Here is a 12,321-nt window from a genome sequence, read left to right on the forward strand (position 1 = left end):
GGGCAGTGTGTGAGTGTCCTGGGCAGTGTGTGTGAGTGTCCTGGGACAGTGTCGTGGGGCAGTGTCGTGGGGCAGTGTGTGTGATGAGGCACTCACTCTGCCTTTCTGTGTCTCTAATTTCTTTCCCTCCCTCCCTCCCTTCCGTCCGTCTTTGCCTCATCACAGAGAGCACTCAGTGTAGCTTGGGATGAAAAACAAACATTCAGTAAAGATGATCAGAAAGTCGGAAGAGCACTGTCGGTAGAGCCAGTGGAGAGCAGGCGCGTCCGGCGCGGAGCGAGGCGGGGCAGGGTGGACCTCGGGGCTGTGGCTGAGCCCTGGCGTGGCCTCTGTGGTCGAGGAGAGGAAGACGTGGTTGGGAGAGAGGCAGCACCCTGGTTCCCTGTGCCCGCTGCTGTTCCCGCAGGGCATCTGTGCCGACAGGAGCCACATGGCGTGCGTTTGCTCAGGGCCACCGTGCAGGGCATGTTGTAGCCTGGTAGCAGAGGAAGGAACTGGGAACCTGAGAAATTACGCTGGCTGCCGGGAGGAGCTGCAGCCGGGACTCGGCCCGGCTGTGTCTGCGTTGAACGTCGCAGGTGTTCCGGAGCCTCTGGGGCTGGCAGAGCCGTGTGCGGGCAGCCCTGGCCAGGGTGCATGACGCCTTCCGGCCCCGAGACAGACCGGCTGAAGTCTTGTGGGACCCGCAGATCTTGGCGTTTGTTCTGGGAAGGTCCGAGTCCAGTGCAGGGTCTGATAACGGTGCGGCTCTGTTAGTGCCGGGTCTGAGAAGCCGCACCCCTGGGACACTTGGAGCTGGGCCAGCGCGTGCTGGTTTGGACAAGTGGCGTGGCGGAGCACTGGGTGTGCGCGAGGCTGTCAGGAAATGCCGACGGTTGTGCTTCCTTCCAGGAGAGAGAACGGCTGTTGCGCTCCAAGAGGCATCGAGGGAAGAGCCTGAAGCCGCCCAAGGTGAGCCCGGGCGGGGCGGAGGGGGGACCTGTGGGGCAGTGGGGCGCGTGGTGGGGGAGGGGAGGCTGTGGGCAGACACGCCCCTCTGCGCGGCTGCTGGTGGAAAAGCTGTTGCCACTGTCTTGCAAGGCAGCGAAAGTGACAGCCGCACAGCTGACCCAGTTCTGTAACGTATTCATGGAGGCCTCGCTGCCGGCTTCTGTGTCTCAGCCTCAGGGCTTACTCATCCCAAATGAAAAACCCAAAACACAAATCCTTAGGTTGTTTTTGGAAGGATTTAAAGGGCACTGCTGTGCAGAGCGGGGAGCTGTGTGCTTTCAGAACCGCGTTCTTTGGGGGAAGTCGTCTCGGGTGTCCGGGAGGCGGGCAGAGAGCCTGGCATTGGAACCTGGCTGCCTCCCGGCCACGCTGGGAGAGAGGAGAGGACGTGGGGTGGGCGCCCGCAGCGGAGGGGGTTTCTGTAAACCCGGGAACCTGCTGTCCACTCCCGGGACACGAGCCTCCTCCTGCCCTGCCAGGGGTTCCCCTCTAACCAGCGAAAGCAGCCATTCAGCTGTGATGGCCCATGGCCAAGGACCTTGGGGTCAGGGGCTGTGGCAGGCCGGGCCCCACGTACTGGGCTGTAAGGTGTCCGGTCCTCCACGAGAAGCTCGGCTGTTAGGCTGAGTGTCTCCAGACCGACGGCTGGCCACGTGCAGTGGGCGTTCCTGGAGGTCAGAGGTCAGAGGTCCGAGATCCAAGTGTCAGCAGGGTGCGCTCTCACTCCGAGACCTGTGGGGGGAGCCACCTGCCTCACTCTGGCTTCTCGTGGCTTCCCGGCCGTCCTTGGTCATGACCTTTATCATCTGCCTGCCTCTCCTGTCCTCCCGGCCGTCCTCTGATAAGGATGTCGCTGCTCCACTGTGACCTCGTGTCCGTGTGACCGGTTACGTCTGCACTGAGCCTGTCCCTGGCCCGGGTCCCGTTCTGAGGACTTCCCTGGGGCACACAGTCCACTCCCTGACACCAGACATTGCAGAAGTGCTAAGCACTGAAAAAGTAAATTTGTTTACTTATTTGAAAGGCAGAGAGGAGGAGGGAGATTCCCTCCATCTGCTGGCTCACTCCCCAACGCCCGCCACAGCCAGGGTTGCCATCCAGATCTCCCGGGAGGGTGGCAGGGACCCGCGTCCTGAGCCGACACTGCTGCCTCCCAGGGTGCACGCTGGCAGACGCGGGACTTGGAGCGCAGAGCCGGCCCGGCACCCAGCACTCCGATGTGGCCGGGGCTGTGTGCTCCTGATGTGTCAGGGTGTCCAATGCTGGTGCACCCGCGGGCGGGACGTGCACCTCAGGCAGCCTGCTGGTCCTGGCGTGGCGTCTGCATTGGTGGCATCCGTGGACAGGTGGTTGTTCACAGAGCCCCTCGTGGTCCTCACAGCCGCACCGCGAGGTGGGGGCGTTCTCCCTGTTCCTCAGTTCCAGAGAGCTTATGGACTAGATATAAACTGCAGAAACAGCTCAGAGACACAGGCTGAGGCTGACTGACGTCTGGGGCCCCTGGGTGCAGCCACTGCCCGGGCAGTCGGGCTCGGCGAGGTGCACTTGACAGAAGTGGTGTGGGCGGAGCCTGTGTGCGCCTGAACACGTATCTTTGCTGTGGAAGTCCTGCGGCCACGTCTGGAACACTGGGGCGTGGGCCGTGCTACGTCACCGGCAGCATCTCCCACTGCCCCGCCTCCTGCATTTCCCTTAACACCATAGTCTATGCACTTGTGCCAGTGTGTGCTGTCGCCATACATGGGAATTTTTACGGCCACATAACCCTCCGAGGAGACGCGCTGTAAATTTGTCCACCGTTTTGCCACTGCCGGGCGCGTTTGCTTGCAGCTTGTCACGGTGATGGACGATGCTGCGGTAAACGCGTTTCTGCCCGCGCGGGCGGCTCCCGCCGGGCCGCTTGTGTTTGATTGCGGTTGCCGAGCATTGCAGAAAGTGCTTGTGCCGTCTCTCAGTCGCTCTGTTTCTGCAGAAAGCCGCTCCCTCCCCACTCCCCCCTTTGGACTGATCAGAGGCCAGGAGGCGTTGGCCGGGCGCGCGCGCCCCCTGCTGGTCGGCAGGAGAGGTGCAGTGGTTAGGACACAGGCCTGTCCTCTGTGTGTGTGTGTGGGGGGGTTGCCATCGTCACATGGATGGGCTTTTAGAAGGTGCACATCTGGAGGGCGCGGAGTCGACCCATTGACTGGACGTCCCATTGCTGTGGCGGTGGACACCCCATGGAGCTTCCAGGAGGAGAGCAGGCGAACCCCATTGGTGAACCTGGTTTCTTCCAGCCTCTCGCAGAAGTCCTGGGACCAAAAAGGTTTTTTCCTCTCTCCTGATTTATGAATGTGTCCATGGGAAGAGACCTCTGCAGAGGGCCGGGTGTGCATCACGACTGGGTGCTCTTGCCTGTCAGTGGCCATGGGGGGCAGGGGATACCCAGACAGTTGTGGGCCGAGGCTGCGCCCTGCCCCGCTGCACGCTGGACGTCCCAGAACAGGGCGACGCCATCTCCTGCAGCAAAAGGCTCTGTGCCGTTCGCAGGCCAAGCCAGGAGAGCGCCCAGACGTCCCCGAGCAGGGGCTGGTCTTCTGCACTCCTGACAAGCACTTCTCTCTTCCCAAGGCTCGGGGCAGGCGCCCCCCAACCCCGCACCGTCGGGCAGGTGCGCGGGCTGAGCAGGTTTCCGTCCCGGCCTGAGCGCTGAGCGGCTTCCCCTCCCTCTCCCACGGGCATTCGACAGCTTCCTCCCCATTCAGTGCCCCCACCACCGTGCGTCCCTCACGCCTCCAGTGCTTTGACATCCAGCAAGTGGCGAGTGGCTCATAGGTTCCAGAGTTTTCTAGAAGTCTGGCAGCTGTGCCCACCCTCTGACCCTGGTGAACCTCCCCAGACTCCTCACTATGCACGCCCCAGGCCGGCTTGTGGCAGATGGGGTGGGGGCTGCGCCGGGCGCCGGCCCTGGTTGGGGGCTCTCCTGTCACAGAGGTTGAGGGCCCCGACCCCTTGGGCCTGCCCTGGAGGCCCCTGGATTTCCCCTCCCCTGGGAAATAGCTGGCTGAGCCAGGGCTCACATCACCTGTGGAGAGGACTGAGGCGGGGTCCTGAGTGATTCCTTGGCCAGCCGCACAGTTGGGGGTCTTGCTTGGAGGGAGGTCTGGCTGGAGCCCCTTTCTCAGGCCGGCAGAACACGCACTGGCCAGCCGAGCCTGCCTACACGTGTAGCAGGTGCGGAGGCTGTGTCTGAGCGGAGTCCCGCGCGCGCGGGCAGCGTGGCTGCAACGCAGGAAAGTGGCTCCCACACCCGGCCTGAGCAGTGCAGGGGTCACACGCAGCTGCAGCCAGGGTGGCATCAGCGAGGCCCAGGAGCCTCGGGGGCTCTGCCTCCTGCATCTCCCAACTTGCGCCACATGCGTGAGGTCAGAGGGCGTCGCCCTCCTCCACCTGGCGCACAGGAGGCGGTCAGTGGATGCTGGGGGACTGCTCCTCAGATCTGCAGCCCCCCCCATTCACACCATGCTTCCTGAGAGCTGGTCTCAGGTGACAGTGTGGCAGACTGGGACCTTTGGCGGTCATGTCCCGTGAGGGGAGGCTGGGAGACCTACCGGGAAGGGTAGGAACAGACGTGGGCCCCACACACTCGGTCCCCCCCCCCGTCTCCTGTGGAAACGCAGGTTGCTAGGCAACAAGAGGACCCTGGACTGGCCCTGGGGCAGCAGACCTGGCCGCACCTTGTCTGGAGGAGGTGGGCCCAGGGGCACATCCAGACCCCCTCTGAAGACTTTGGATAGACAGGAAGGTCCAGAGAGTCGGGATCGTTCCTCCAAGAAGGACAGGAAGCCGTGGCTGCAGGGGGAGCGTGGCAGTGAGCCTTGGCCGGGTCCTGTGGAGGAGGCGCTGCAGGCGGCATCCAGGGGCCCCTGCTGCCCCCTTCCAGGGGTCTTCACTCAGACCCTCTCCTCTCTCGGTGCCATCATTGCCGTAGCTCCCTGGCCGCTCTCCCTGCTTCTGGCACCTCCTCTCCCCTGCAAAGCTCGTTGAGGCACGGCTCTGAGCCTGACTCCTCCCTGCAGGCTCCCAGTTTCCGTGGCGAGGACCCCCAGGGCTTGTCGAGCTGGCCCCGCCCACTTTGTGCCCTCCTGCACATCTGGGCTGCAGGTCCCAGGCCTCACCTCGCTGTCTCCCACTCCTTCAAGGAGGCCTGCATGGCTCAGCCCGCGGGCACAGCCCCGCCTCTGGGCTTCCTCGGCCCCTGCCTCCTTCTGTCCTGGCACGGGGCGCTGCGTCTGTCCCTCCCCATTTCCGTGTCTGCTTCCTCGGGGGTGTGCTCAGAGATGCTCGTGGTCGAAAGCAGGAGTGATGGGGTGGGGGCAGAATGGCCCCGGGGGCTCACACCGTGTGTCCGGGAGCCCTGCACTGGTAGTGACGCCTGGGCGCTCCAGTCTGGCTCCTGGGCCACGTGCAAGGAAAGAAGCGAGCTCATGGCCCCCAGACACCTGGCTCGTCCATGCCGGCTGGGCCTGAGGCTGCCCCTGCCCTCAGCCTGTCCTGTCCCCCAGCCCTGTGGCCCTTGGCTCAGCACTGTCTGCCTTGGGCATGGCAGAATGCTGGTGAGGGGTGCAGGCTTGCGGCAGAGGTGGAAACGGAGCAGAACCCGGAGCCGGCCTGCTTGGATGTGTCTCACGGTTTCTGCAGAGCCAGGGCGCACCGAGGCCCAGGCGGCTGCTGCTGGGGGCACTTGCCTAGTGGTTTCTCCCGAGAGTCCCCAGGCTTGTCCCAGGACTCAACAGTTTGCAGCTGGCTTGGTTTCCAGGCTCTGCCCCTCCCCCTCCCCCATTAGCCAGGTTTTCTTTTTTTCTTCTTCTTTTTCTTTCTTTTCTTTTATTTCTTTTTTTTTTAAGATTTATTTATTTGAGAGGCAGAGTTACAGGGAGAAGGAGAGACACACAGAGAGAGAGGTCTTCCATCCTCTGGTTCACTCCCCAGATGGCCACAATGGGCTGATCTGAAGCCAGGAGCCAGGAGCTCCATCCGGGTCTCCCACGTGGGTGCAGGGGCCCCAGCACTTGGACCATCTTCCGCTGCTTTCCCAGGCCACAGCAGGGAGCTGGGTTGGAAGATGAGCAGCCAGGACTTGCACTGGCGCCCGTAGGGAATGCCAGTGCCACAGGCAGAGGATTAACCCACTACGCCACAGCGCCGGCCGCCGTATTTTCTGTTCCTCATGTTGGGAGCACAGGTCCAGGGAAGGCATTTATGTAACTGAGACATCAGTGGTTGCTGGCTCCAGGCACAGCTGGATCTCAGTGTTCACCTGCTGTCGGCTGGGCCTGTGTCCTCCTGTCTCGGTGCTGCCTTCCCGTGGGCTGGCTCCCTCTCCAGCGGGCTCCATCCCTGCAGTGACCCAGCTGGCCGTGGCAGCTTCAGGCCGGTGTCACTCAGCTGGTCACAGGCCGGGTGGCGCCTCATCGAGAGGAGTGACTTAAAGTGCCCGTGAGCACCAAGTGACGAGCGTGGTCAGGCTCCATGCTTGCCGGAGCGGGGCCTGAGGAGGAGTGGACAGCGGCGGTCTGCCTTGTTGGAGGTGAAGGAGCTGCGGGGACACAGCTGTCGCTCTCTCTCCTTTCGTGAATGGCCCAGGTTTTGTTTTTCTGTTTCTTTAGTTTGAAAGACAGAGTGACATAGAGAGGGCGAGACCGGGAGAGATCTCCAACCCTCTGGTTTGCAACAGCCAGTGGTGGGCCAGGCTGAAGCCAGGATCCCAGAATCCCATCCAGGTCTCCCTCGTGGGGGACAGGACCCCGAGTACTTAGACCATCACCTGCTGCCTCCCAGGCACATGGCGGGGAAGCCGGGTCAGAGCAGAGGAGCCGGGATGTGGACCAGGCGCAGCGACACGGGTGCAGGCATCGCACGCAGGGTCTTAGCTGGCTGCTCCGTAACGCCCACCCCATCCAGCGTCTTGTAACATGGTTTACAGTCTGTGAAAAGCAGAAGTTTACTTTTCTATGGCAAACTCTGTCCATTTTTCCAAATGGGAGCTTTTGCTTTTTTTTTTTTTTTAAAGATTTATTTATTTATTTGAAAAGCAGAGTTAGATCTTCCATCCGTTGGTTCACTCCTCAAATGGTTGTAACAGCCAGGGCTGGGCCAGGCCAAAGCCGGGAGCCAGGAGCTTCTTCCAGGTCTCCCATGTGGGTGCAGGAGCCCCAGCACTTGGGCCGCCTTCCACTGCTTTCCCAGGCCACAGCAGGGAGCTGGATCGGAAGTGGAGCAGCCGGGACTTGAACCTGTGTGCATGTTGGGTGCTGGTGTGGCGGGCGCAGGCCCCGGGCCTTTGCTTTTGGCGTTCTGCTTAGTGAGAGTGCTCGGAGAAATGGACGACTCTCAGACACGGCTCTGTGTGGGATCCGGCTATTTTATTAATTTATATTTTTTTGACAGCAGAGTTAGACAGTGAGAGAGAGAGACAAAGAGGAAGGTCTTCCTTCCGTTGGTTCACTCCCCAAATGGCCGCCACGGCCGGCACTGCGCCGATCCGAAGCCAGGAGCCAGGTACTTCTCCTGGTCTCCCATGGGGTGCAGGGCCCAAGCACCTGGGCCATCCTCCACTGCACTCCCGGGCCACAGCAGAGAGCTGGCCTGGAAGAGGGGCAACCGGGACAGAATCCGGCGCCCCGACTGGGACTAGAACCCGGTGTGCCTGCACTGCAGGCGGAGGATTAGCCTAGTGAGCCACAGTGCCGACCGGGATCCAGTTAGAAAACCACAGCCTTCTGTCTGACAGCAGGTAACGGCAAAACAAATGCTGGCGAGAGGACTGCGGGGAAAACACGGAGCTTACCTGGTCTGGAGCACACGTCGGAGGGAAACCTCCTGGGTGCCGAGGCGGGGCCTGCTAGTCCTGAGCTGTGGCCCCAGGGCAGCCAGTGCTGTTCCTGGGGCCTGCGGTTGTCCGGGGAGCCGGCACCATGCACCTGGCTCTCTGCTCAGGGACAATGGCTCCTGGGAGGAAAGTCCCCAGAGAACTACAGGGCTTGGAGCCCCCCCCCCCCCCCCCGCCCTGTGACGCACGCTGCACCGGTCCCAGCCTGGAGCCACTCCCCTCAGCCTGCATGGCGCAGCCCTGGGGCCGGCTGGCATCCCCGTTCTCTGGTTGCCTTGGAGGGAGCGGGCCTGCTGTGTGTGGTGAGGACGGGTGCTTTCCCGTAGGGCTATAGAGGGCGCGGCGGGGCGCGGCGGGGCGCAGCCGGCACAGGCAGGCAGGGGCCCTCGCCCTCTCTCGCCGCCATGGAGTACGTCCTCTTTGTCCTCTACTTCTCCTTCTTCCTCTGCCTCTGTGCTCTGGTCTGCCTCTACTTCTCTGGCTGCCAGGAGATGACCTACAGACATGAAGGTAGGTGGCGTCCAGAGGTGGGGGCGTCCCCTCTCCACCTCCTGGCCCGTCTGACCTCTAACCTGCAGAGAGCGAACAGCTCCGCGTGCTGACCCCGCACCCGGAAGAAACACTGGCTTGCCGGTCGTTTCTGCCCAAACTCCAGGGAAAAGCCAGCAAAGAGTTTGTAAAACAGGCGGCCAGGCCTGGCTTCGGCTGGAATGGAAGCAGACGCCTGGAGAAGTGAGCTGTTTCCTGTAGCAGATGGGCCCTGGGCAAGCAGGTGACGGACAGGCCTTCCCCCAGTGTGTCCTGGCTTTGGAAGTGTCTGGGGAATTTCGGAATAATTGAGACATCGCTGCCTGGTCTTGTTTAAAGCCCGGCCGGTGCCATGCCTTCGAGGAGGAAGGGGGTTTACCCGGCACTTCTCCTCCAGCCCCCCACCCCCACCCCGGGGCGGCAGGTGCTGGGCCATTTCCTGTGCGTCTGGAGCATGTATTGGGGAACAAATGGCCCCGTCTTCAAGGCAGCCTCGGAGTTGCCACTGTAGACTGTATTCTTTCCTGTTTTACTTTGTATCGATAAAGGCCCAGGTAGGGAATGCCTGTGGGCGCTGCAGGTAACAATGCTATTTAAAGCTAACCTTTCCAGGCCGGCACAGCCATGGGCCTGGTGCTGTAACTGCTGGGGCTTGGATCCCAGCCAGCTGGCTGGTGCTGAGTGTCGTGTGGGCGGGGCCCACGTCCACTGTTGGGGTTGCCACCTGCCCCTCAGAGCTGGGTCTCTGCCCTCCACGCTGCTTCCTCTTTCCCTGAACCCAGGGTTCTCGGGAGCCTCCAGGCCGCCTTACGCCTCAGGTTATTGACAAAGCCAGCTCCACCTTCAACACGTGGGCACCTGGCAGTCCCTGCCTGCTCCCAGCGAGCTTCCAACAGGTGGCCATCCTGGGTCATTCTGCGTGCCTCGGGAGCCCAGCCCAGCATCAGGGCCCAGCGGTGTGTTGACCTGGGGCCCCATCCGGGGGCGTTGCTGCCGCAGGTTGCACCCGCCCCCAGAGGCCTCACAGTTAGCTGTGTTTACAGGAAAGGAGTCGGCCCGGCAGCCCCCTGGGGAACGTGGGAGCTGGGGGGGGAGGTGCGTGTGCAGGGGAGCTGCCGCCGCTGCTGCGCGTCTCCCTCGGGTGTCCCGGCCTCTGCTCTGGGGAGCCTGGGAGAGTGACTGACAGCAGGCCTCTCCCGGAGGGGAGATTTGAGGATGGGGCCGTCGCCGACCCCTCCCAGGAGAGAGATGCCGGCCGAGGTTTGTGGAGCCCTCTTGGGCACCGCATCCGCCTCCACGTGCTCCCCTGGGGTTCGTGAGCAGGCACGAGGGGGCAGGGCGCTGTGTGCAAAGCGAGCCGCTTGCGGGTAAGCGGACGAGGCTGGGTTGAGTTCATGGAGAGAGACGTGTCTCTGACTTCTTACATAGCAGCCAGTGTGTCTTAGGTGGGGGGTGGACCACTGTGCGGAGCCTCGGGGCCCTGGGTGGGGGTGGACCACTGTGAGGAGCTTTGGGGCCAGGTTCCTGCCTTTATGGAGCTTCCGTCTAGAGGCCTCACAGGAAATAAACGTCTAAGTGAAGTGACCTTGTGGCTTGGCCTGGCGGTGGTCAGAAATGAAAGACGGGGCGGGGGTGGGCTGGTCATGGAAGCCTCTCTGTACAGTTGCAATTGTGCAGACACCGGAGGGCAGGGAGAGAGACAGCCGTGTGAATGCTGGGGACAGGTGGCCCAGCAGTGCAAAGGCCCTGTGGCAGGTGTGTGTAAGGCTCATGCTTGGCACTGGGCCTGCAGCAGGGTGATGAAGGAGAGGAAGTGTGTGTGGCGTTGGCAGGGTGTTAGTGCAGGTGTGATGGGGCAGCCAGCAGGGCTCCTGAGCCCAGGACCGGCGCCGCACAACTCTTGTTTTCAGATGGTCACAGTGGCCGCCATGGGGAGGGGTAGAGCAGGAGCCGGGAGCCCAGCGGGGTCTGGCTTTCAGGATTTTGGCAAGAGGTGGTGGTGTGGACCAGACGGAGGTGCCGGCTGCGAGAGGGCTGGTAACAGGCTTTCTCTGAGAGGGGACGGGCATGAGGGGCCGACAAGGATCAGGAAGGCCCTGGGTTTGGGGCTGAGCCCCTTAGAGGCTGGTGCTGCTGCTGTGCGTGGCAAGTTTAGGGGCTAGGGCTGCTGTCCAGGAGGCCCCGCAGAGCCACTGGGGACCCAGCTGGCATGCATCTGGGGCTGGGAGAGGGGCCTGCCCCTCGGGTGCACTGGGGACAGACAGACCCTAGGTGCAAAGGCGCTCTGGGCGTGGATGCCTCCTGCAAAGCCCCCGAGTTCTGTGTGGGGACAAGGAAGTCACCTGTCTCCCTGCCTGCCCCGAGGCTGAGCTCCTCCCCAATCCCGTCGGGAACTGCGGTGCGGTCCTTCCTTCCCAGGCTTGCACACTGGCTGGGGGCGGGAGGGGCCCAGAGCAGCTGCCTTCTCAGGAGCCCGCGAGGGTCTGGGGCTCGGCTCTGGGACTTAGTGGCGGCTTCTCCTCCGTGGTGGGGAGCATCCCTTGATTGCAAGGCGAGCAGAGTCCTAGTTCCTGAAACGAGGGCGTTGATCTCTCTGTGGCTGTTTGCGGGCCGAAGGCTGTGGCACGGAGCGGCCTGGAGCCCCCAGGGGCAGCGCCCCCGCTGCCGCCTCCCCTCAGTCCTGTGTCTGGCCCTGGAAGGAGGCCGGCGTTTGTTGAATGAATGAATGAATGAACCAGCGGAGCTCCTGCTCCTATCTCAGCAGCGACAGAAGCGCTGGGCAGAGTAACTCAGGGGCCGGTGGGCGGAGCTTGAAAAGTGCCCCTGTGTCTGAGTGACAGGTGCGCCAGGGGCCTTGTGCTGTCCCTGACTTCGTAAGTGTTGCAGGTTTCTGTGACAGTTACGGTCTGGTGGGGACATGGGCTGGTCAGAGTGTGCAGGGTCAGTGTTTGGACTTCACCTCTTGAAGCCTTGCCCCATCCCTGGCGTATTCTTCCCGACGCTTCTCCCTGGGGCTCCATACGCAGCCAGCCCGGCCTCCTGCTGCGCTGCCTGGGCATAGCGACCCCCATGGTGCTCAGGGCCAGGCAGGCTTCTGTGCCCTCGCTGGGCTCTGGGAGGGGCTCAGGGACTCAGCCTGGCCGGCTCGCTCTGGCCGCAGCCCCCGCTCCTGCCCGCGCGGCCAGCCCCCCAGCCCACCGGCTACGCCTCGGGATGCACCAGCGTCATGGACCGTGTGCGTCTGCACAGTGGCGACAGCGACGGGCCGGGGGTGCGGGCGGCGCCCGTCCGTTCCTGCGTGTGCGTCTGCACGCTGGCGACAGCGACGGGCCGGGGGTGCGGGCGGCGCCCGTCCGTTCCTGCGTGTGCGTCTGCACGGTGGCGACAGCGACGGGCCGGGGGTGCCGGCGGCGCCCGTCCGTTCCTGCGTGTGCGTCTGCACGGTGGCGACAGCGACGGGCCGGGGGTGCGGGCGGTGCCCGTCCGTTCCTGACGCCGACCGCCTTCTGCAGAAGCATGTTGTGGAGACATTTTTTGGATTTGACGAGGAGTCCGTGGACTCAGAAACGTTGTCAGAGACATCCTACAACACAGACCGCACAGACAGGACGCCGGCCACACCCGAGGAGGACCTGGACGACGTAAGCCAGCCTGCGGGGGCGCACGGCCCCGCCTGGGTGCTTCCCACCTTTGACCCTTGCAAGTGCTGCCTCGCCTGGCGGCGTGGGCCCCAGACCGCCCATCCCTCCCGGTGCATCTAGCGGTCCTGGGGAGGGGGCAGGCACGTGTGTGGCGCCACCGTCGAGCTAAGCCATTGGCACAGGCCGTCTTGGTGTGCCTGCCTTTTGCACTTACACTTGCTGCATGATGGTCTGTCCGGCACCCCCACGCACACGTGCACGCCTGCATGCATGATGCACGCACACCCCCACCTG

General features: G+C 63.2%; 1 protein-coding gene across 11 annotated transcripts in view; it reads left to right on the forward strand.

Annotated features, from left to right (window-relative positions):
• Nucleotides 1-12,321, forward strand: part of JAKMIP1 (janus kinase and microtubule interacting protein 1) — a 136,424-nt gene that overhangs the window by 97,929 nt on the left and 26,174 nt on the right. For all 11 annotated transcript variants that reach the window (XM_070068033.1, XM_070068025.1, XM_070068032.1 and 8 more), the window contains exons 8-9: nt 892-951; nt 11,899-12,027. In XM_070068033.1, the coding sequence (XP_069924134.1) occupies nt 892-951; nt 11,899-12,027 (189 nt within the window). The remainder of the gene's footprint in view (nt 1-891; nt 952-11,898; nt 12,028-12,321) is intronic.

Source organism: Oryctolagus cuniculus, chromosome 2 (genome assembly GCF_964237555.1).
Source record: "Oryctolagus cuniculus chromosome 2, mOryCun1.1, whole genome shotgun sequence".
Classification (NCBI taxonomy): domain Eukaryota; kingdom Metazoa; phylum Chordata; class Mammalia; order Lagomorpha; family Leporidae; genus Oryctolagus; species Oryctolagus cuniculus.